Source organism: Eumetopias jubatus, unplaced genomic scaffold (genome assembly GCF_037043125.1).
Source record: "Eumetopias jubatus isolate StellerSeaLion01/CBP00866 unplaced genomic scaffold, mEumJub1_p1.0 scaffold_7, whole genome shotgun sequence".
NCBI lineage: Eukaryota > Metazoa > Chordata > Mammalia > Carnivora > Otariidae > Eumetopias > Eumetopias jubatus.
This window is the reverse complement of record NW_028274813.1, coordinates 3,146,676-3,171,463: the sequence shown is the minus strand read 5'-3', so window position 1 is coordinate 3,171,463 and position 24,788 is coordinate 3,146,676. Positions and strand designations below refer to the sequence as shown.

The following is a 24,788-nucleotide window of genomic DNA, read 5'->3' as shown; positions in this document are numbered from 1 at the left end:
TGCTCCCTTGAGCAGGGCCAGGACAAGCGAGGACCCCTCTCTCAGGTGCCTGGGCTACAGACCGACCACACGGAGCCTGGGCACAGGACCCAGGTCCCTGGCCCTGCCCTGGAGGCTCCAGGCTTTCCTAGTCCTCAGAGAGAGAGACAGAGACTCTTTCCTAAGAGTTTCCCCAAAAAGTTCCAGAAAGGACCTCGATCGGCCTGGCTAGGTCATGTGCCCATGCTTGAGCCAGTCCCGGCAGCCAGGGTCTGGGGGGCTCTGATTAGCCAGGCTTGGGTCACATGCTTGTCAGGCCCCAAGCCAAACTCCCGAAGGAGGATGGCGGGGAGGGGCTCGCTCCGCGGAGATGCTGGGCTGACGAAATTCAAAGGTCTTCCCCTCTTGTAGGGCGTGTACCAAGTCTTGAAACTCACTTGTTTCATGAATCCTCCCCTCACTGCAACTGGCTCCTGTTCTGTGCACCAACAGCAGCCTGTATCCCCTAAGGCTCACTTCTCACTCAATAATTATTTAGTGAGGGGCTCCTGGGTGGCTCAGCCCTTAGGCATCTGCCTTCGGCTTGGATCATGACCCCAGGGTCCTGGGATCGAGCCCCGCATCGGGCTCCCTGCTCGGCGGGAAGCCTGCTTCTCCCTCTCCCACTGCCCCTGCTTGTGTTCCTGCTCTCACTGTCTCTCTCTGTCGAATAAATAAAATCTTTAAAAAAAATAAAAAATAATTATTTAGTAAGCACCTACTACGCACCAGGTTGAAAGGAGGAGGATGGAGGCTGCAAAGGGGACTGGGAGGGAGCGGTCTGTGAGGCAGGAGAACCAGGCGTCCTGAGGTCTAGACCCCTCAGGGAGTTTCCAGAAGGTGGAGTGATGGACTCAGGCGCTGCTGAGGAGCTCAGTGAAACCATTAACTGGCCACCGGATTGGGACGCCTGGAGGTTGTGGATGACCTTAGCAAGAATAAAGAGTGGGGACAGCCCGGCTAAGGTGGCACGAAGAAAGACTAGGAAGGAAGGAAGGGAGTGGACACGTTTTTCCAGGTTTCTCTGGGGAGTAGGGAGAGGGGAAGGAGGCAGAGGAGGCTTGGAAGCAAGGGAGAGATTTCCCCTTTCTTTGGAAAATGCTGACCCAGGGGAAAGAGAGAGGTTGATGGCACAGGAGACCAGCCAGGGGAGGGGAGTGGGAAGCAGGTGCCTGAGACCCAGATCAGGGTGGGGGAGGGCCTGAAGGGGAGGGGAGTGGGAAGCAGGTGCCTGAGACCCAGATCAGGGTGGGGGAGGGCCTGAAGGGGAGGGGAGTGGGTGCCCGGCCGGCGCATGTGTCCATTTGGGGCCTGGAAGTCCAGAGGGATCCCATTAGATGGCTTCAGCTTTTCTCGCCCAAGAATGAGAAGGTCACCCAAGGTCGTTGGCTGGCAGTGAGGGCAGAAGGGACTGTGGGAGGTGTGAGGAAAGGAGAGAAGGTGGGTGTCTTAGTCTCAGAGTGGGAGAGAGTGTCCCTGGAACACACGGTAGGGCTGCTGACTCTGTCTGTTTGAAGTCTGAGGTCACAGATTCCCAATCAGAAGGGTTGTGTGTGGACACCCCAGCGGCCCTCCGCCACCCCAAGCAATAGGAGGTGCAGGAAGGGGGTTTTCCTAAGGTTGGAGGGTTCCCTATGGCAGACGAAGATTGGGGCTGGGGAGATGGACTCCCCAGAAAATTCACCAGGCCGGGAAGTGGTTACTGCTGTCTGTGTTTTACAGATGAGGAAGCTGGGAGGGTCAAGGCCAGTATGGTAGCCATGTGGCTTCGGGGTCAAACAAGAAAGAGGCCTCGGCACATGTCGAGGTAACTTAGATGTTAATATTTGTTGAAAAAAGTGAATCGTGGGATAGCCCAATGTTGTAACCACAGTCATAACCCAGTCAGGAAGTAGCCCCAACCTTGGGGCTTGGTGGGTGGTGCTCATGACCTGCTGTCACGCCATCCCTGCTGCCCTAATAAATGACTTAATATCACCTTTGCGCTGTTGTAGGCTAATCATTCCAGGGTCTGGTGGTAGAATTTCATAGACTCCAAGTGAGCAGGTGGCTGGGCCCCAGAATACCACCTCTGGTTCCTAACCCTGGGCTTTGCTGTCGGCACCCTACCCAGGCCAGCTGGTGGGGGGTGGTGGTGGAGGTGGAGGGGGGTTCCCAAGGGCACACATCTGCAACGCCTGGGGCTCTCCACCAAGAGGAGCATCCTTTTAAGGGGAGGCCAGAAGATGCGACCCTGAACTTGGTGGGGGCAGGGGTCCTCCACTGGGAGGGCTCCCAGCCCTGTTTCTTAAAGGCCTTTTAGGCAGAAGTGAATGTGGTTACTTCACTGAAGTTAATAATGATGGTTCATGCTGCATAAAATGTGGATGAGAACACTCTGCTTATTTATTCAGGTTTTAAAAACATAAAACTCCAGATTTCTCCCTGTAGCTATTTATATCTAGAGCTGGTGTAAACTGTCCCCCTATAAAGCTCGGGTTTGAAGTTACTTAAAAGAAAAACAGCTATCCGCTGAATTAAAAAAAAAAATCATTTCTAGATCTTCTCTTGCCTCCTAATTATGCAGGATCAGCGCGCTGTTTTGGGGGGGCTGTGGAGGTGGGACTGACGCGGACCTCCAGGGGAGTCCCGCATTCCCCCCACTCCCCAGCCAGCGGTAAAGCAGCCCCCAGGCTGGCTGGTGACCACCCTCCAGGCGGGGATGTCTCGGGCTGGGTCGTGCTCTCCCTCGCCGGGTGCCCGGTGGGGACTGGGGGAGGCAGGGCAGGCAGCAGATCCGGAAAAGTGGCTGTTGCCTGGGAGGAAGTTGACCCTCCTCCCCTACCAAGGGCTTGGGATGAAAATAGCTTCTTCCTCTTTACCCTTCCTGGCCCCAGCCCATTTCTATAAGTCCTCCTCCTCCTCATTTCTGCAAGTGCCCCCTCCTGCAGGGGCAATTCGGCCCCCTCACTGAGGACTAAACGCTCATCGGGGATGGCCGGGGACCCGGCGCCCGGACTCCGCGTTTGGGCAGGGGCCGCTCGGGACCCTCCCTCCGGCCCCCGCGGACGCCGCGCCCGCAACTCCGGCAATTGCGGCGACTTCCAGCCTCCCCCCACCCAATTAGCAGAAACCTCCACAGACCCTCCGAGCCCTCACACTGCTTCCTTTCTCTCCAGGGGAGACTGTCACCTGGGAACCCTGTCCCCTGCACCGGGGACCACCGGCACCGAGGCACCCCCATATCCCTTGGGAAAGGTGGGGGCGCAATTAGTTTCTTCCAATTAGTTTCCCCTCTTTGTATAGAACCCATTCAAACTGTGGCTGTAATCTTCCGCGCGAGGGGGAAAGTAGTCCCGACCTTGTATTCAATTTCTCTTTTCGTGTCGCGCATATTTTAGTTTTTGAAGCCAACGGGACTCACAGTGGGGCCCTTCGCGGAATGTAGGGGCAGAGGCTGCAGGGGGTGAGCGCAGGTGAGTGGGTGGGGGGGCCGCAGCAGAGGGAGGGGGCGGGGAGGGCAGCTAACTCCTCGCTATTGCCTAGAGAGATGGATCATGGGGCGTAGAGAGATTGCAAACCTCAAACCACGTACAGCGGGCGATACGCGTCAACCGAACCTGACCAACGGAAGCCCGGAGCCTCCCCCTCCCCGCGCTCCCGCCCCCGTCCCTTGGACAGACGGGAGTGCCGAGCCAACCGCGCGGCCGCTCGCTGTCCGAATCCCACAGCAGCCAATGGGACCCCGTGGGGGGCGGAGCCAGCCCGCTTCGGGTTGGGCTGCGCGCGGCTTTCCCCCCCTTCTCGCGCCAGGCCCCGCCCCCCCCGCCCGCTCGCGGCTCCCGGAGTAGTTAGTGCCAGTGAAGTGCGGGCGGCGATGAGAGCGAAAGTTGCGCTCGGCTCGGCGCTGGGGGCTTGAAGCGGCGCCGCTCTCCGCCCGCCAGGCCACCCCCAGCCCCGACTCGCGCCCGCCGGCTTCCACCGCGCCCGCCCAGCCCCGCGCCCGCCCGCGCTCCCTCCCCCCCCCCCCAGGCCCGGCGCCCCCTCCTCAGGAGCCGCGGGGCCCCGCCACTTTCGCCCGGCCCCGGCCCCCGCCGATGCCGGCCATGGTGGAGAAGGGCCCCGAGGTCTCAGGGAAGCGGAGAGGGAGGAACAACGCGGCTAGCGCGGCCGCCTCGGCCGCCGCCGCCTCGGCCGCCTCCGCTTCGGCCGCCTCCGCCGCCGCCTCCGCCTCGGCCGCCGCCGCCGCCTCCGCCTCCGCCTCGGCCGCCGCCTCGGCCGCCGCCGCCCCCAATAATGGGCAGAATAAAAGTTTGGCGGCGGCGGCGCCCAATGGTAACAGCAGCAGCAACTCCTGGGAGGAAGGCAGCTCGGGCTCGTCCAGCGACGAGGAGCACGGTAGGTGGCAGCCGCCCCGCGCCGCCCCCGCGCCCGCCCGCCCGCGCTGACCGCCGTGCTCTGCTTCCCCGCAGGTGGCGGCGGCATGCGGGTCGGACCCCAGTACCAGGCGGTGGTGCCCGACTTCGACCCCGGTGAGTAGCGGCCCGGCGCCCCGCGACCCGAGGGGGCGGGGGCCCTCGGACAACTTTTCTTTTTGTGTGTGTTCGCCCTGCAGTCCGCGGGGAGAACAGCAGGGCGAGAACCAGGAGGGAAACACACACCCGAGCGTGGTCCGCCCGCGCGCCTCGGCATCCCGGGGAGGGAGGCCCAAGCCGCCCGGGGTCGGGTCGCTGCCGCGGGCCCGCTGAGCCCCCGGGGAGGGCGGGGGGCGGCGTCGGCGCGGCCGCACCTGGCCTGGAGGCTCCCGCGGGCCCGGGCTGCCGGGCCGGCTGCTCCCTGGCCGGGGGGTCGCGGTGGCAGCGCCGGAGAGTTAGCGTGCTGCGAGCGCCCTGGACTTGGGACGTCCTCGCACCCGTCTCTGTCCTGCCAAATGTCGCCGCGCTTGCCCTTCCCTCCTCCTGCCGGCCCCCCGGGCTTCTGCTCGCCCCTGACTCCCCTCCCAGCCCGAGGGGGAGTAGAAAAGCGACCCCCCCAAAATCAGTTGAGAAGTGTGCTTCCCAGAGGGCGCCTGCCTGGGGAAGAGAGGCTTGCTCGTGGCAGTTTGATTTTAGGACCTATTTGTAAATGTCCGTGTGTTTCCTTTTTTGTTTTGTTTTGTTTTCCTTGAAGGAAGGGGTTGTGAAAGAATAGAACCTTCGGAGGCTTTAGCCTAAGGAATGATTTCCAGCTCCGAGAAATCCCTACACCCTGGAATGGAACATTTACTTTCCTTGCTGCTAGTCTGCGTGGAAGCAAATTTAAAGTGGTACCAGAAAAAAATCTAATCAGACAAAGGAATTCGTCAGATTTTAATGCGTGAGACTCTAGCCGGTCTCCGTAGGAGACTGTTCTTTAAAGATTGTTGGCATAGAAGATGTTTGAAAGGATACGGGTTTTATTTCAGAAATAAAATTCAAAAGAGAATTCTGCAGAACTGGAGTTGTTAACAGGCTTTCTGGTTGGAGGGCTTTGGAGCTGGAAGGTATCTATGTGGGTTATACCACTAGTTTATTTGAGAAAATAAATGCATAAATGCTTTTCCTTGGAAACAAGACTGCAGAAAATTGCAAGGATCTAGTCCTTGAAAAAGGAGATTTCTCTTAAGCTGTTATTAAGGTACTAAACTCTGGGTGTTCTTTGAAGTGAAAATACACAGGGATCCCTGAGTGAGCTTTGGGGCACTCTGGAAATAAATGACCTTGCCCATATTGGCCTTCTAAATTTTAGTCTGTTGATTTAGATCTCTTAAATTTATGTAGTATAATACCCAGGTTTGTGTTCCTTTTAAATTTGTGTTGGTCTTTTTGATAGTTTCCCCTTCCCCCACATCTTCCTTTTTCGGTAGAGACTTCTCGTTTGCCAGAGTGACAGGATAGGAGCCGGAGACCAGGCTTTCTCTCTCGTATGTGTGCCTTCTTCGTTCCCGGGTTGGCCACCAGGGGAAGCATACTGTTTTTTGGTTACAGTTGACCCTATCTTCATTTTGTAGGTCAAGTACATCTTTGTGTTAATGTACAGAACATAAAGCAAAGGTCGTCACCAAGTTTCCCACACATATTAAAAAAAAAAAAACCAACTTGCATAGATCTTTTAGTTTTAGTAAGTTGGTCGATTTTTAGTACGTTTTAGTTAACGTTAATTTCGAAAGCTTTACTTCAATACTTTGGATGTGACTAAGGAAAAGGGCGTATTTGATGGCAGCAACAGGAATTAGATTTCTGACGTTCTTCTAAATATGGACGTCTACCTCTGCATTGTTAGTAATGACTTATTTGGGTTTGTTCTCTTGGAGATAGCAGATGTAGTAGGAACGTATTTTGAGCTGCCCTTGTATTTTTGACGGAATAGATAGAACCGTAAAAATACTAGAGAGCTGCCATTCTAAAAAGTAAAACATTGTAAATGTTTTGCGTAGTCTTACTGCCAGTTGATTGGGGTTTGGTATTAATATTTATAAGTTTCCTATTTTGTGTTGTTTTAATCTGGAAAGGAATCTAACTGATAGATAATTTTAAGCCCCGTTTTGCCAGTTTGAGCAGTGGGACACGTTCATAGGTATGTCTGAAAATTGTGGGAACTCATTGTTTCCTGGTGGTTTTTTTTTATTTTTTCTAGGTGTGTTCTTGTATAGAACTTAATATCTAAGGGAGAGGAGACTTCCATTTCGGAACGGAAATGGTACACCATGTTTGATTCATGGCGAAAAAAATTTTTTTTAGGTCTTTAGACTGAAAGGTTCTTTCTTTGAGGACAGGTTAGGAATGATACGGAATTTGAAATTGTGATTGTTAGTGCTTCTTGCTTCTCCCGGCCTGAGTTTTGAATGCATTTTTTTTTTTTTAAACCAGAATTTGAACAAGTGAATGTGAAACTCCTCAGGAAGCCTTTTTTCCTTTCTTTTTTCAAAAAAACGTCTCTGGTAAAGATGTGTGATTGGAAGAAGTTGATTTTAATTTTTTTTAAAGTCAGATTTTATTTATCCTTGGGATCCCCACTTGACCTTATTTAGCTTTAAAAGCAAAGGGTTGAAGCTAGGAACACCTGACATTCCCTGTATAGTCCAAGGAAGATCCACTTCTGTCATTCCTTACAGATAGTGAATGAAATGGGTGGAGCACTGTAACCCTAAAATGCTGATTCAGTTCTTCTAATCAGATGAAGACCCAGACTAGATTTGTGGACTGTGGTGTAACTTGGCAATTAAAATGATAGGAAAAGTTTTATCAATTAGTTTTAAAAACAAAGACCAGAATGTAGTTCTACATCTTTAACTTAGGCTTTGTTCCCAGGTGTGGTGTCCAGACTGTCTTTCCATACCCCATGCTGTAGCGTATGCTGAGTTGTCATTGGTTTCTTTCAGAATTTAGTAATCATAGAATAGAGTAAGAGGGAGGAATGCTTATTTTGTCCTACCTCTGTTTTAGTTATTTCCTACACTTGCAAAGCATAATTTAATTTGAAATGAGTAGTGTTTTTCTATGTAAAGATGTGAATGTTTCCATGATCTTACCAGTAAGCATACAAAGGAAGGAATTATAGTCTATATACATAGATAGATACCTTTATATTTTTATAGCCCTATATATTTCTCTCATTGTTTGGTACTCTTCCTCTTTGTTGTCTTCTAGCTGGAGAAACACAGTGACAGGATGTTAAGGTTGACTCAAGTTCTTTGTTTTCTGAAGCATGGGTTATTATGTCAACTTTTATCTTGCGTTGGTTTTCAGTATCACAGTTTACTGATACTAAAATTGAGACTTACAGAAGAGGAAATTGTTAATGGTAAATATTTTTGAGATAATGGTCCTTTAAAAAAGCAACCTATATTTGGAACATTGAATCCAGCTTAATGAGATTTGAAAATTTGGGTTGTCATTGACTCAACTGTCACTTCAGAGTTGATTTCTATTAGTAAAATGTGTTCTGCTTTAATGTGGAATAATTTTACTAAGCAGAGGGTCTTGACCTGCTTTTCATTTCTTTTTACTGGTGGTTCTGTGTTCCTCTTTGAACACATTTTCTATGCTTCAGTTTCATTGTAAAAATAAATTTTATGAATACTCTAAAATTCGTAAGTTATGGTGAATGTTTTATGATTTAAACACACTTTGAGGCCGTGTTCACCCAACCATGAGAGGTTAGGGTAATGATAAATCAGGTGAGATCAACTTTGTCAAGTAGTGTGGTAAGGAGACACTTAGAACTGGTTGTCTGGAGATTGAATGCCCTAGCTCTGTGACTAAGCAGGTGCTAAAGGTGGAGCTGGTCATTTTATTTCCAGAAACCTCAGTTTCCTCTGCCATAAATCAGGGGTTGTTTGCATCACTAATAGTCCATGATTATGTCAGTTATAGTCCTCTTTGTAATGTTTTTTTTTAAGATATTTATTTGAAAGAGAGAGAGCACAAGTGCAAGAGCGGGGGGAGGGGCAGAGGGGGAGGGAGAGAAGGCGACTGCCCGCTGAGCGTGGAGCCCAAGGACCCTGAGATCACTACCTGAGCCAAAACCAACAGTTGGAGCCTTAACTGACTGTGCCACCCAGGTGTCCCCTTCTTTGTAATTTCATGTTTCTTTCAGAAGCAGTGTAGAGTAGATTGAGAGAGCCTGGGCTCTGAAAATCCTCAAACTTGGATTGGGGTCCTGGCAGTGCCTCCTGCCAGCTGTGTGTGTTGCAAATTACTTCCCTTTTGTCTTCATCTGTAAAACAGATAATAGAATATCTTAATTTATACATGTAAAATGCCTAGCACAGTGCCTGGCACACAGAGTGCTAAGTAAACATTTTCTGCTCTCCTTATTCTGATTATCATTCATGTAATTTAAGTTGCCAAATAGTGGTCCTTGCGTCACCTGCTTTACTCATAGGGAAGACTGGATTATAATGAAGCCGTTGATTTGAACATAAGTCATGCCCTGAGATATTTGAAGATGATTGCTCTTAGGTCACATGAACTTGCTATAGTTTAGTTATATACCCTTTCCCGGAAGATGGAGGAGTCCAAAACCTTATGTAGCAGAAAAGAATACTGAGGACCAGAGAGCATAGGTAAATCTCTTTAGATCAAGTTTCTAGATAGTGTAAAGACACCTTGAGTCCCTCCCTGGGCCAGGGGAGGTACACATTAACTAGGTTCTGAGTCAGGGAGTTTTTGCTCTAAACTTTGAGGTTCTTGTCTTTGAGAGTTAATGCTTTCAAGGTGGGGCTCTACCGCAGTACTCCCTTCCACGGATGGTGACTGTGATTCAGAGGTTAGCTGGTTGAGACTGACCAGAACATAGTTGTTTTAAAAATCAGTGTTAAGGGGCGCCTGGGTATCTCAGTCGGTTAAGCATCTGACTTTGGCTCGAGACATGATTTCATGGTCTTGGGATTGAGTGCCCACAGCGGGCTCCCTGCTCGTGCTCTCTTTCTCTCAAGTAAATAAAATCTTAAAAAAATAAAATAAAATCGGGCGCCTGGGTGGCTCAGTTGTTAAGCGTCTGCCTTTGGCTCAGGTCATGATCCCAGGGTCCTGGGATGGAGCCCCGCATCGGGCTCCCTGCTCGGAGGGAAGCCTGCTTCTCCCTCTGCCACTCCCCCTGCTTGTGTTCCTGCTCTCGCTATCTCTCTCTCTGTGTCAAATGAATAAATAAAATATTAAAAAAAATATATATAAAATCAAATCAAATCAGTGTTAACTTGTACCGTAGAAATTTAGGGTTTTAGAAAGTCATTTTCCTTGGTATTATAAGGTTCTGTGGGGCAGTTCAGTTGAAAAACATCTTAAATCTTTGGAGATGAAACATCAAAGTTCTATCCAAGTTACTGTATTTTCTCCTAGGTTGTCTTTTTATATTTTCTTCTCTGATACATAGATTGTTGTAATCAATTTATGGTTTAGCCCTCACTTTTTTCTGAATCTTTCTTCAGAGGTTCCGTGCATCATGTAAAAAGAAATGGGCTTCTATATGTCCCCTACTCTAATGGAAAACAGTGATCTTTGCTAAGGTGTGTGTAAGTTTGTATTTATATTAAAAACAGAACTTGAAATCACTTTGTGGGAGAGGAAATCTGTAGCAATGTAGTAGAAGTCTGAATAATGGTAGAGATTGGGGATTGAATACTGATTCAGTGATTTGGAAGGAGTTAATTCTTCCCGCAGCTTTAAATAGCAATTGTCGAGAAAGTATTTGTGACCCTAGAAATGATAGGGTTATAGTTGCAATATAACAGTTTCTTCTGTTTTGTGTTTTGAATGTTTTATTAATACATTGTATCTAATGTCTAGTTGAGTTTCGTTGTTTCTGTGTTGATTTTTATTATTTATGTATTTTTTTAAAGATTTTATTTTTTGACTTATTTTTAGATTATTTATTTATTTGACAGAGAGAGAGACAGTGAGAGAGGGAACACAAGCAGGGGGAGTGGGAGAGGGAGAAGCAGGCTTCCTGCTGAGCAGGGAGCCCGATGTGGGGCTCAATCCCAGGACCCTGGGAACATGACCCGAGCCGAAGGCAGCAGCTTAACTAACTGAGCCACTCCGGCGCCCCCGCCCCCAGAGATTTTATTTTTAAGTAATCTCTATATCCAACATGGGGCTCGAACTTAAAACGTGGAGGTCAGGAGTCACATGCCCCACAGGTGAGCCAGCCAGCCCCCCCTTCCCCCTTGTCGATTTTTTTTTTAAAGTTGGTTTAAGGTGATAGTGTTCTTCCAAAATGTTTGAGAGAAATATTTTAGAATGACATTAAAATGTCATTTATTTTTAAGATCTTATTGATTTGAGAGAGCGAGCGAGTGTGCATGCGTGCCCGAAGGGAGAGTGGGGGCTTGGGGCATGGGGAGAGGGAGAAGCAGACTCCCCGCTGAACAGGGAGCCCAAAGTGGGGCTCAGTTCCAGGACCCCAAGATCATGACCTGCCAGGCGCCCCCCAGGCTCCCCTTAACATCTCATTTAAATGACATTTTAATGGAGTACCTGGGTGACCCCTCCCCGCTGCTCACACATGCGTCCGTGCTCGCTCTCTCAAATAAATAAAATCTAAAAAAAAAAAAAATAATAATAAATGAGGGATGGCTGAGTGGCTCAGTTGGTCAGGTGTCTGCCTTCGGCTCAGGTCATGATCCCAGGGTCCTGGGATCGAGCCCCACATTGAGCTCCACGTTGAGCTCCTTGTTAGCGGAGAGCCTCCTCCCTCTCCCTCTGCTGCCGCTCCCCCTGCTTGTGCTGTCTTTCTCTCTCTCTCTCTCTCTCTGATAAATAAATAAATAAGATGTTAACAGCCCTAAAACTCCTATTTTTTCAAATTCGTCAAATTTTTAAAAGATGTGGATCTTAATGAAAATTGAACACTAGACATAATTTTTGAAGTTTCTAATTTTTCCTCCCTCAAAGTAATGAGTGAAAATTGTAATGCCCGTCTAATCCAACCTTCCTATGTCCTAGATGAGGAAAGAAAGAGATAAAATGACTTATGTTTGTCTGTCTTTCAATATCTAATCACTGAAAATGTCACAAGGTTCATTTGAGGCCATATGAGGCCAAATTTCAAACTTGGATTATCTTAGATGTTGTAGAGTCTTGTTACTGGGTACAGTAATTGGGAACAGTAATGTGTGTTCAAAATTTTGGATCAAGACATAAGAGTTTTAAAATTTTTCAAATTGAAGTGACTGGATAGTTATGCATATTTTGATCTTTGTGTGTTACCATTGGTTAGGATAGAATTGTAATCATAGCGTTATTTAAAAAAAAAGTAAACATTCAGATAAAACAGCAAGTAATACATGTACCCACCACTGTGATTAATACTTAATATTAGACTGTATTTGTGTCATGTGCAGCTGAAGGCTAATTCTCTCACTTCCTACACTAATTTGGAGTTGATTTATGTTTTTCCTGTGATAGTTCATTTGCATCCTCTTAGAAGCAGATGCCAAGACAGGATTAGATGTGCAAGAGATTCATAGGGGTAAATGCCTGTGAAGGATGAAGAGAGGATGGTTAGGTGGCAAAAGCCTTCAAACTGGATGTCAGCGTGACACCCCTGAAGGAAAACAGAAGGCAGGATGATTTGTGGTTGGATCCAGGAGCCTAAGGTTGGAGTGCAGCTTGGAGAAAGTCTGAGCCAGAGCAGATTGTTTGTTAGAGGAGTCCATTGGGCAGGAATGGCCCTGCTCTAGAATGCTTGCTGTGTTCAATCATTGGCCTGGCACTGGTATGAATGCTGCAGTGGATCCCAAAGGTGCCAGGCGGATGGGACTGCCAGCTAATTAAACATCTCTCAGCACTTTCTCTCTTGAAGGGAAATCTGAGTGCCATGCTCTCAAGGCCTTCAGAATTCCCATGCATGTTTTTGTATTTTAATACATACTTATGTCTGATAAACAGTATGTTTTGTTATGTCAGAATCCTTTTGTAAATGAAATTATTTTGTATATTCATTTGCTTTGATGCTTTCCAAACGAATACACGTCCACTAACAAGGCACATGAGTTCCATTTCACCCAATCTTCACTATACTGTCAGATTTATTAACTTTCTGCAGTGCTATCCTTTTGTGGTTCATGTTGGCATTTTTCTTTTCTTTTCTTTTTTTTTTTTTTAAGATTTTATTTGAGAGAGAGAGAGAGTACATGAGCACACAAGTAGGGGGGTGGGCAGAGGGAGATGAAGCTGACTCCCTGCTGAGCAGGGAGCCCCAGGTAGGGCTCGATCCTAGGACCCTTGAGATCATGACCTGAGCCTAAGGCAGACGGTTAACCGACTGAGTCACCCAGGCATTCCTGTTGTCATTTTTCTAATTACTGGTGAGGTTAAATGTTTTTTTATATGTTTTTTTGACTACTTGGATTCCTCCTATGAATATGCCTTTTGTTGGGGCACCTGGGTGGCTCAGTTGTTAAGCGTCTGCCTTCAGCTCAGGTCATGATCCTAGGGTCCTGGGATCGAGCCCCGCATCGGGCTCCCTGCTTGGCGGGAAGCCTGCTTCTCCCTCTCCCACTCCCCCCGCTTGTGTTCCTGCTCTCACTGTCTCTCACTCTGTCAAATAAATAAATAAAATCTTAAAAAAAAAATAAAGAATTTGCCTTTTGCTGTTTTTCTGTAGGGTGTTGGTCTTACTGATTTGTGTGAGTTCTTTATGTCTAATTTGGCTATAATCCTTTGTTAGGGTTGCATATATAGAGTTTTTGTTTTCTCTGTAGTATGGGGGGGTATTAATTGCGTTTCTTTGGTTAGGAAGGAATAAAAATAATATCCCTGAATGGACATATTTCTGCTTAAAGCCTGGCCTTGGATTGTAGCCCCTGTAATATTTATCACCAGGATCCTTGATTTGTAAGATGAATATTACTGAGAACTGACATCTTTTTTTGTTTTGTTTCAGTGTTAGTCATTTCGGCATACTAAACTATTAACTGATTGGCCCACATTACAGTGCCAGATGACTTGGAAAGCTCTGATTTAATTTCTGTCCAGCATGTAGTTAAAGCAGCAGCATGTTAAAGTTAATGGCTTCAGTTCCTGTAATGGTTGGTTAGTTTCTTGCAAATGGTTAAGGTGCTAAATTCATCTATCTTTCTGATGGATTTGCCACTGATTATAAGGGAATGGGTGAGTGTGTGGATGGGGAGGTAAAACTTGTCATCACTAACAAAACCTTCAAAGGAATGATTTATCAATGCCAGGTCAAGGTGTGCTTACTGTGTTCCAATCTGGTTTGAATACTTTGTATCTCTTAAATAATTTAACACACAATCACAACAATCACATAAGGTAAAGTTGTTATCCCCATTTTCCAGATGAGGAAACAAAGGCTTACTGTTCTGGTTTAACCTAATAACTTGCCCAAGGTATTTCATTCTAAGATGCCATTAGTTGTAAGATGTGCCATCATTTTATATATCACCAAGAAAGGAAAAACTGCCAAGGTACCATTAACTGTTAAGTTGCAGTTAGATTTCAATCTAGTATATTTTAGGGAGAGTCAGCCAGAAATCCTCTTGAAGAAAAAACTTACATAGGAGTAGTGCTTTATTGGATCAGTTAATTGATTAGTTGTTTCCATGTGCTCTCAGGTGTTCTGAAGTTACAGGTTTAGGATTACCAGAGTCCGCTTCATGTCATGTCCAGTTATATTCCTCTTCTTTCTGGCAGTGAAGACCCAGATTGGTTTGGTTGATGGGCACAAATTGGAGTGAGTTGTTTTACTCCTCTATGTTGAAATAGTCTTCTTCAGAGCTTAAAACATAATTGTAAGTTTTTTTGAGGGGAGCGATTTCTTACGATTGTATGATTTAAGGTTATGATGGATAGTGTTATGTTGGTTACCCTTTAGTTTAACAAATATGAATATAATATTTAAAGATTGCTTATCCCCTCCTCCTGTCCGTTTTTCTACAGGTTCACATTGAACTTGAGCTGTGGTGTGAATTTAAGAACCATGCCTTGAATAAGGTGTGAAATGATAAAATATCTGAGAGAGTAATTTATTTTAAGTAATTAATTTTTGACAGAGTAGTTTTTAAAAACCCTTGATTTCACCTCTACCAGCTGTCTGATTAGTATTGTTCAGCAACTAATTTCCCTTTCTTGCATATTTTCCCCATCCTCCCTCCCCTCCTCAAGCCCCCCCCACCAAACTAACCCTGCCCCCCATTCCAAAGTATATATTTCTTGGTGTTATTAGTTAATTTTGTTCTATTTTTCAGAGACCAGAGTATAAAGAAAATTGCAAGCCTTTTTCTGATGGACTCAGATGTGAGCCATGCCATGTTTGATTTTATCATAGTGTAATTTAAGGACCAAATTACCGAAGGACTAATTGTTCTCTGCCCAGAACCTCAGGGCTTCCTTTGTACTTAAATTGAGGTTACTTAAGTAGTCTTTGCTCCTAAAGTTTGGCTATGGTATCCTTTTCCAGTTTCATCTACTGGCCCAGAAACACTGCCTGATGGCCTTTGTCTGAAAAGGTTAATTAAAATTTTGAGGTTAGCTAAACATTAATATTTACCTGAATTTAGGGCATTTCTATTGTTTTACACACATATACACATGCACTCTCTCTCACTTAAGGTCACGTTCCTTCTTTACCTCTAGTGGCATGGAAGCTTTTGGACTTGGGGCTTGTTCTGCTTTCAAATTTAGCGTGGACAGAGGGAGACCAGGATGGTAGAAAGAGTAGAATAAGTGACTAGTTTGGTCTTAGTGCTGTCACGTTTCCTGGGAGCTAGGGGTGCCATACACTTCTGCTTTTATAGAGTGCAGTAGTATAGTGTTTTGAGTCACCAATTCAGGTTTAAATATTTTGAGGCTCATTTGCTAACTTGTCAGAGCTGAGTGTGGTTCTGAGCCATGTGCTTGGTTTGGCTGCCTTTCCTTGAATAGGCGTTTTGTAATGGACATTTAATAAGTAAGCATCAAGTTCAACTATTTAAGAAGTGAAAACCCAAGGAAAAATGAACTTTTAAATTGCTGGTAAAAACTGATTTTCCCCATTTTCTGTGCTTTCTCACGGTGAATTTGTATAAATTAGAGATGCACATCTTGCTTAGATATATTAAAATTTTTTTTCTCAAGGTGAGAGTCACGTAACATAAAATTAACCATTTTAAAGTGAACAATTTATTGGCATTTGGTACATTCATTAGTACATTGTGCAGCCACCACCCTGTCTGGTTCCAAAACATTTTCCTCCCCCTAAAAGGAAATCTTCTCCCCATGAGGTGGTTACTTCCCACGCCCCACTGTCCAAGCCCCCAGTACATTGCTGACAGTATACAGAGAGTCCATGAGACATGACAGTGGGGTCGCCTAATCCCTCCTGGGGTGGAGGGTAGGGGAATTGAAGGAACCAGGAAGTTTTAGGTGATACGATCCTTTGAGCCAAGCTTTAAAAAATAGTTTTTCAGGGGCTCTTTGGAGCACGTGACTCTTGATCTCAGGGTTGTGAGTTCGGGCCCCACGTCAGGCGTAGAACCTACTTAAAAAAAAGAGTTCTTCAATATTTATGATTTTATGGTGCTTATTTTAAAATCAATATATATAAGCTATAATTTTAAAAAATTATTTTGAAAATTCTAATCTTAAAAATTTCAATCCAGATTTTCTTTTTGTCTTGAGCTGTGTTGTCCAATAATGTAGCCACTACTATATAAAAATAATTTAAATTTAAATTTATTAAAATTAAATAAAGGGCTTCTGGCCAGCTCTGTCAGTAAAACATGTGACTCTTGATCTCAGGGTCATGAGTTCCAGCCTCACATTGGGTGTAGAGATTCTTTAAAACAAAACTAAACAAAAAATTCATTTCTGTCACACTAGCCACATTTCAAGTGCTCTATATTCCTATGTGGTTACTGGTTACCATATTGGACAGTGCAGAACAGAACGTTTCTGTTATACCAGAAAGTTCTGTGGGACAGCACTGATCTAGAGATTCTGATGACTTGCAAGTTTTCTTGTTTTCAATTTTTATAATTAGTTCAGAAGTTTTGCCTCTTTAATCAAGGTGTGTGGTGAAATGGGATTTTGGAGCAACTGCTAAATATTATGATGGCTGTGTACTGAAGTCTTCTAGTGGGGTATTTGTTTAAATAGTGCTATTAAGGTATTCATAATGAGGCTTCTTGAAAGCAAGTAGAAATGGAAAGCTTAGGAGAGCTTTGTTTTTTGAGGTGGTTATTTAGTACCTAATTAAACCAGAACAATGATTAAGATGTCTGGCTATATTGAAGATAAATGTAGGACTTAAAAACTCGACAGTATGAAGTCTCAGCCTTGACTTCAAAGGTTAGGTTTCTGAAAACAGCCTTATTGAGGTATAATTGACAGACTGCGTATTTAAAGTGTACAGTTAGACGTATGATAGGCTGAAGTCACACTGCTTACTGATGCTATGGTTAATCTTTTTTTGTTTCATTTTGAATACTTTCTATTGCTCTGTCTTTAAGTTTACTATTCATTTGCAATGTATAATTTGCCCTCAATCCTGTTTTTCATCTCAGACATTATAGGTTTCATACCTAGAAGTTTGACTTGGGTCTTTGTAAAAAAATACGTTTCGTTGGGCCCCTGGGTGGCTCAGTCGGTTGGGTGTCCTACTGTTGATTTTGGCTCAGGTCGTGGTCTCAGGGTCGTGGGATCGGGCCCTGTGTCAGGCTCCTTACGCAGTGTGGAGTCTGCTTGTCCCTCTCCCCGCTTACACTCTCCCTCTCTGCAAAATAAGTAAATAAGTAAAATCTCAAAAAGTTTATATAAAAATGTTATATATTTCTTTTTTTAAAAAAGATTTTATTTTGAGAGAGAGCACTGGGGAGAGGGGCAGAGGGAGAGGGAGAGAGAGAATCTCAAGGCGACCGTCACAGTGGGCGTGGAGCCTGACATGGGGCTTGATCTCAGAATCCTGAGAGCGTGACCTGAGCCGAAATCAAGAGGATGCTTAACTGACTGAGCCACCCCTGTATATATATATTTCATGTCTCTACTTAGCATAGTCAGTCTTTCCTTTAATATCTTAGACACATTGAAATACAGTTACAATTGTTTTTAATGCTTTTGTCTACTAATTCTATCATCTGCGTCATTTCTGGGTTGGTTTTGATTGATTTTTCTCCTCATTATGGGTTGCCTTTTCTTCTTTGCTTGTCTGGTAGTTTTTGTTTGGATGCCAGACATTATGAATTTTACTTTGATGGATGCTGGATATTTTTGTATTCCTGTAAATATTCTTGAGCTTTTTTTTCTGGGACATGGTTAAGTTCCTTAGAAATAGCCTGTTCATTTCAGACCATTTAAATTTTAAGCTTTGGTAGGCAGCGTCGGGGCAGCATTTCATCTGGGCTGATTATTTCCCACTACGGAGTCAAAACTCTTCTGAGTAGTCTACCTGGTAGTCCATGAATTTTGAGGTTTTCTACTCTGGCTGTTGGGAACAGGCAGTCTTCTTGGCCCTATGTGGGCTTCGTGGATTGTTCCCTTTTATTGTTTTGGGTGGTTCTTCATCCAGAAACCTCAAGTATTTTCTTCATAAGGATGTGCTAATGTGCTCCTCAGTACTCTTCTGAATACTCAGGAGGGACCCTCTGCAGATCTCTGGCATCCCAGTTCTGTGCAGCATCCAGCTCTCTCTCCTGATATTCTTCGCTACAAACTGCCTTGGTTTCTTGAACTCAATTTGTTCCCTCAACCTAGAAAGAGTTTCCCTGAGTCCCCATCCCCATGCTGTCAGGTGGAAACTCTCTTCAGGCAATAAACTGGGGCAGTTGTAGGATTTACTTCATTTCTCATCTCTCAGGGCTCACTGTACTTTGTTGCTTGGCGTCCAGTGTCTTGAAAACTGTTGCTTCATATAGTTGTCCAGGTTTTAGTTGCTTGAGACAACAGGGTAAATCTGGTTCATGTCACTCCATCTTGGCTGGAAGCAAAAGGCCAAAAATTTTATTTTTTCTAGATTTTATTTTATTTCTGTTTATTTATTTGACAGAGAGAGACACAGCGAGAGAAGGAACACAAGCAAGGGGAGTGGGAGAGGGAGAAGCAGGCTTCCCGCCGAGCAGGGAGCCCGATGTGGGGCTCGATCCCAGGACCCTGGGACCATGATCTGAGCCAAAGGCAGACGCTTAACAACTGAGCCACCCAGGTGCCCCCCGTTTTTTTTTAAATTTTTTATTTTTTTTAAGATTTTATTTATTTATTTGACAGAGAGAGAGACAGCGAGAGGGGGAACACAAGCAGGGGGAGGGGGAGAGGGAAAAGCAGGCTTCCTGCCGAGCAGGGAGCCAGATGTGGGGCTCGATCCCAGGACCCTGAGATCATGACCTGAGCCGAAGGCAGTCGCTTAACCAACTGAGCCACCCAGGTGCCCCTTTATTTTTTTTAAAGCTAAGCAGAGGGGCACCTGGCTGGCTTAGTTGGAGGAGCATACAACTCTTGGTCTTGGGCTCGTGAGTTCAAGCACCACGTTGGATGTAGAGATTGCTTAAGTAAATAAAAGAGGTAAGCAGAGGAATTGGTTATATTCCCCCTCCTATTTTTTAAGTTTTATTTATTTAATTTCTATACCCAATGTGGGGCTCAAACTCACCACTCAGATCAAGAGTCCCATGCTCTCCTGACTGAGCCAGGTTACATTTGCTTTTTGTTAGAAAACATTGATACTTGTTTTATATATTGCTTTTTGCCCCTAACCTGTTTGGTTTCTTCTTGAAGTTGTTAACGGCTTTTAAACTTTCTTTTATTTTTGAAGATTTTTAAATTTATTTGACAGACACAGCGAGAGAGGGAACACAAGCAGGGGGAGAGGGAGAAGCAGGCTTCCTGCGGAGCAGGGAGCCCAATGTGGGGCTTGATCCCGGGAGCCTGGGATCATGACCTGAGCCGAAGGCAGATGCTTAATGACTGAGCCACCCAGGTGCCCCGGCTTTTAAACTTTCAAATTTGGGTTTTATGTTCATGAAAACATTCTGTAAATAGAATAATAATGCTTTTAGAAACCATAATGCCGAATTTTGTGTTTTTATATAGCCACTATTCATTTCAGTATTTGTAATAAAGTGCTTCCTCTGATCTACCTGCTCATTGAAACTTGATGATTCTAGCCCACAATTTTCCAAAGGAAGATAGTTTTTTAAAATTCACTGTTCTTTAGAAAGTAAATTATTTAGAACTTAACTACTCCTAATGTATTTTTGAGAAAAGTATGATTTAGGAAATATCTCATTCTTGGACTGTTTTGGACCTCCATCTTGCTGGAATGTAGTAAAATGATATGTGTATTCCTTTTGAAACACAGAATTTTTATTGTTTTCTAGTCATTTTCAGCTGGATGTCTTTGAGATTTTTGAACATCTGGTGCATTCAAATGCCATATATTGATTCTAAACTAAATTTGAGTTTTGTGGGTCAGCTCATGAACTATCATTTTGAGTAGCTGCCTGGTGTTCTGCTTGCTTGGCAGCACGTCAGTTGCCATGGCATTGCCGTCTTTGTACAGCATTGTTAATGGTGCCGAGAAGTCGGGGGGTAGGGATGTAGGCCCCTCACCCTGTTAAAAGTAGCTTATAAACTGCAATAGCTGAACTTTATTTAGCTTTGCACATTAAGTTTCTAGGTAATGTTTAAAGAGTTTTATTGCTATAAAAAATTGTAAAGCCACACTTTCTGCCTTATTAAGAACAAGTAGCAGTAGCTACTTGTGAAGTGAAAGTGTTGATACCAGTGATTTGAAGTGTAGGTTCTACGAACTTTCATGCAGTTGAGACAAAGCTAATAATCATTAGGCATTCTAAAAGCATGCAGCTTTTACCTCAGATGTATTCATTGGTTGGCTGTGTTTAACTGTGAAGGGAAAAAAACCAAGAACATGTATAAAATTGGAATTACACTGTGGAAAAGCAAAATGAGATGTAATTAGGTGTTTTTTAGTTTTTAGCTTTTCAGGAACATGGTTATGACCCTTTGGGCACGTCTATTGCCTTGCTTTCACACATTGCACTTTTGTACATGTTTTTAGGAATTCATTATGTGAGAACATGATGGACTCCGTATAATTTTGCTGACCTAAGAACACTAAATTTTTCTCTTAGAGGATATTACACATATAGTTTCCCTAAATATTAGTACCTTGCTTTTTTTTTTTTTTGCTAGTGAAAAATTTAAATGTAGAAAAATCGGATATTAATGAATCCTGTATGTTTAGCAACCGGATTTAATAATTGTATGATTTTTCTCATATTTTGTTAATCAAAAAGAATTTTTATGGCTGAAGTTTAGTAAATTTGCTTTTAAATGGTATTTGCACATTATAGAATATAATAATTAAGTCTAACCCTATTAGATTAGGGTTGGATATCTACTATTTTCCACAGTCATAAAATGCCTAGTCTGGTATGACAAATGCTGTGTTATAGGGGCGTACCTGTGGTCCGAGAGCCTGTGGGTTGGTGGGACAAGTTGACGTGGTTGAAATGGGGTGTGGAAGGGGAGGCTTTCTTGAGGTGACCCTTAAGGTGGGTCTGGAATGGCAGATGAAGAAACAATGCTCCAGGCTGAGGGAGCTATGTATTTACATAGAGTCTTACGGGTAGAGAGGGCTTGACGTTTTTGAGGAATCATGAGTAGTTTGATATAATTAAAACTCAGGAAGGTAATCAGGAAAGTGTTGGAAGGTGAGACAGGAGAGGTAGATACATATTAATCACAAGGGCCTGTGTGCCAAGCTGAGGAATGTATTTATTAAGATGTAATTCACATACCATAAAATTCACTCTTTAAAACTGTGCAGTTTGGTGGGTTTTCATACAGTCACAGTTGTGCAACCATTACCACCATCTTAATTTCATTTCCATTACCCCAAAAGAAACCCTGTACTTACTAGCAGTCATTCCTATTTGGAATTTATTTTAAATGTTGTTTAAATGATTTTCAACAATCATTAAAGATATGTGTTTTTGGTATGCATAAAAATAATATACTTTCCTTAATGTTTGTATTATGGAAGCAGTAATGTATTTTTGTGAAATAATGCATGGTGTGTTGACCATGCATTTTATTTTTTATTTTATTTTATTTATTTTTAGAGCGGGAGGTAGGGAGGGGGAAAGAATCCCAAGTGGACTCCGCACCCAGCACAGAGCCTGGCTTGGGGCTTGATCCCACAACACTGCGATCATGACCTGAGCCGAAATCAGGAGTCGGACGCTTAACTGACTGAGCCCCCCAGGCACCCCTGACGATTCATTTTAAAACCACACTAGTCCGTTGTGGATGAACATTGTTCTTCAGTGTGAGTAACACTGGAGAGTTTTAAGCCAGACAGTGGTGTGAATGTAATTGCAGTTGTGTTGTTGTGTTGAAGAGAGCTTGTAAGAATGGATTCGCTGAAGGTAGAGAATACTAGTCATTCGTTCAGAAACCTTTAAATAAGCGTCTCCTATTTTTCCAGGCACTGTTCTAGGCTCTGTGAACAAACTAGACATTCTCCGCCCTCATGGAATTAAGTTGTAGTGAGGGGAAGGGAATGGGGATAGATTTGAAAGCTCTTAAGCTGTTAGAATAGACTTTGATGGTAGGTTGGATGTGGGGCATAAGGAGGCTACAGTGACTTCTGGATTTCTGGCTTAGGTGACTGCGTGATTGATGATGCCATTCACTGAAATAGGAGCGATCGCGGTTTTGAGATTGAGATGCCTGCACATAGTAATTCAGGCAGCGTTTATTTATTTTATTTTTTTTTAAAGATTTTATTTATTCATGAGAGACAGAGGGAGAGAGAGAGAGAGAAGCAGAGGGAGAAGCAGGCTCCCAAGGAGCAGGGAGCCCGATGCGGGACTCGATCCCAGGACCCTGGGATCATGACCTGAGCCGAAGGCAGTCGCTTAACCAACTGAGCCACCCAGGCGCCCTTATTTACTTATTTGACAGAGAGAGACACAGCGAGAGAGGGAACACAAGCAGGGGACGTGGGAGAGGGAGAAGCAGGCTTCCCGCGGAGCAGGGAGTCTGATGCGGGGCTCGAGCCCAGGACCCTTGGGACCATGACCTGAGCCGAAGGCAGACGCTTAACCATCTGAGCCACCCAGGCGCCCTCAGGCAGCATTTATTGAACTGTCATGGACTCTTCTCTCTCTCCTCTAAGTTAGGTCCACCTTGTGTGTCTTCTGTGTGTACCTTGTTACTTACCTTTATTATGGCACTTCTCCATCTTTAGTTGCTAGCCTTTACGTCTTCTCTGCTGCTCATTGAAGGTGGGAACTGCCCATATCGTTTTTGGATCCCTCCTGCAGACCATTTAACTAGCATGCAGTATATAATTCTCACTGCCTCCGCTGCTGCTGTCCTCTTGTAAGCCATCTCATCTGAAACTCGAATCACTGCAGTAGCCTTCTGGTAAGGCTCCTGCTTCTGTTTATTAAAACGTAAGTCGGTATGTTTCTCTGCCATTTAAAACCTCACAGTGGCCCACATTTGACAGTGGCCTCATAAGACCACCTTAGTCTGGTCTCGCACTACTACTCTGACTTTATCTCCTTCCCTTCTTTCAGATCTTTGCTCAAATGTTACCATCTCAGTGAGGCCTATCTTGACCTACCTAGCTATCCATCTAGAAGCATATTACCTCTAAAATACGACTTTCAGACAATCTAGCTACATATTGTACGATTCCACCTATATGACAGTTCTGGAAAAGGCAAAACTATGGTGACAGTAAAAAGATCATTGGTTGCTAAGGGGTTAGAGTAGGAGCAGGGAAGATTAAGCAGAGCACAGAGGATATTTAGGGCAGTGAAACCACTCTGTATGATACAGTAATGATGGGTTCATGTCATGATACATCTATCTAAACCCACAGAATGCACACCAAAAGTGAACCCTGAGGTACACTATGAACTTTGTGTGATTACGATGTGTCAGTGTGGGTTCATCTGTCAGTGTCCCACTTGGTGTGTGTTTCGGGGGGAGGATGTTGATAACGGGGGAAGCTCTGCATGTGTGGGAGCAGGGATATGTGGGAAATCTCTGTACTTTGCCAGTTCTGTTGTAAACCTAAAACTGTCCTAGGGAAAGTAGTCTTTAAATATAAAAACAGCAACAACAAAATCTTAACTGCAAATATCACCATTAAATAAAATAAATATTTATTCTTTAGTAGAATTAAATCTCCAGTAAACTATTTTAATTTTTATTTATTTTATTTTTTTTAAAGATCTATTCGTTTATTTGAGAGAGAGTGCGTGCATGCTAATGTAGGGAAAGGGGCAGGAGAGAATCTCAAGCAGACTCCCTGCTGAGCATGGAGCCCAATATGGGCTCATGAGATCATGATGAGATCATGACGTGAATTGACACCAAGAGTCAGACGCTTAACCGACTGAGCCACCCAGGCGCCCCTCTCGTAAACTATTTTTAAACAGTTGGTCTGTTTGAATCAGGATTCAGACATGAGCCACATGTTGCATTTTTTAAAAATAGCTTTGTTGAGGTATAATTGACACAGAATAAACTCATATTTAAAGTGTACAGTTTGATTAGTTTTGACATATATGTACATCTGTGAAGTTATCACCACAATCAAGATACTGATTATATCTATCATTTCCAAAAGTTTCCTAATGCCTCTTTGTAATTCCTCTTACCTGCCACTCCTTCAAGCAACCACTGATCCTCTTTCTGTCATTATTGATCAGTTTGCATTTTCTAGAGTTCTACAGAAATGCAATCTTAAATTATGCACTCGTTTGACTTCTTTCAGCATACTTCTTTTGAGGGTCATCCACATTGTTCCATGTATCAATTGATTATTTTTTTTTATTCCCGAGTGGTATTACATTGTATGAATACACTCAATTTTTTTTTAATCCATTCACCTTTTGATGAACATCTGGGTTATTTCCATTGTTTGGCTATGACGAAACTGCTATGAAGATTCGTGTGCAAGTCTTGAGTGAGTATATATTCCCTTTTCTGCTGGCTAAAGTACTCAGGAATGAAATCATATAGTGGTTGTATGTTTGTTAATTTTTTAAGAAACTGCAAAATTTTTCAAAGTGGTTTTACAATTTTATATCCCACCAAGAGTGTGTAAGAATTCTAGTTGCTCTACAACCTTGCTAACACTTGGTGTGCTCAGTCTTTTTAATTTTAGACATTTTGACCTAAATGTGGTATCTGATTTTACCTACATTTTTCTAGTGACAGATGATACTGAGTTTTGTTTTTTTATATGCTTATTTGCCATCCCCATCTTCTTTGGTGAAATAACTTCACTTCTCT

The 24,788-nt window shown here is 44.2% G+C and overlaps 1 protein-coding gene across 1 annotated transcript in view; it reads left to right on the top strand.

The window, feature by feature from the left end:
- The first annotated feature begins 4,044 nt into the window (after positions 1-4,044).
- Positions 4,045-24,788, top strand: part of RCOR1 (REST corepressor 1) — a 117,095-nt gene continuing 96,351 nt past the window's right edge. Inside the window, exons 1-2 of the mRNA XM_028099901.2 lie at positions 4,045-4,395; positions 4,470-4,529. Coding sequence (XP_027955702.1) covers positions 4,095-4,395; positions 4,470-4,529 — 361 coding nt within the window. The 5' untranslated portion in view covers positions 4,045-4,094. The remainder of the gene's footprint in view (positions 4,396-4,469; positions 4,530-24,788) is intronic.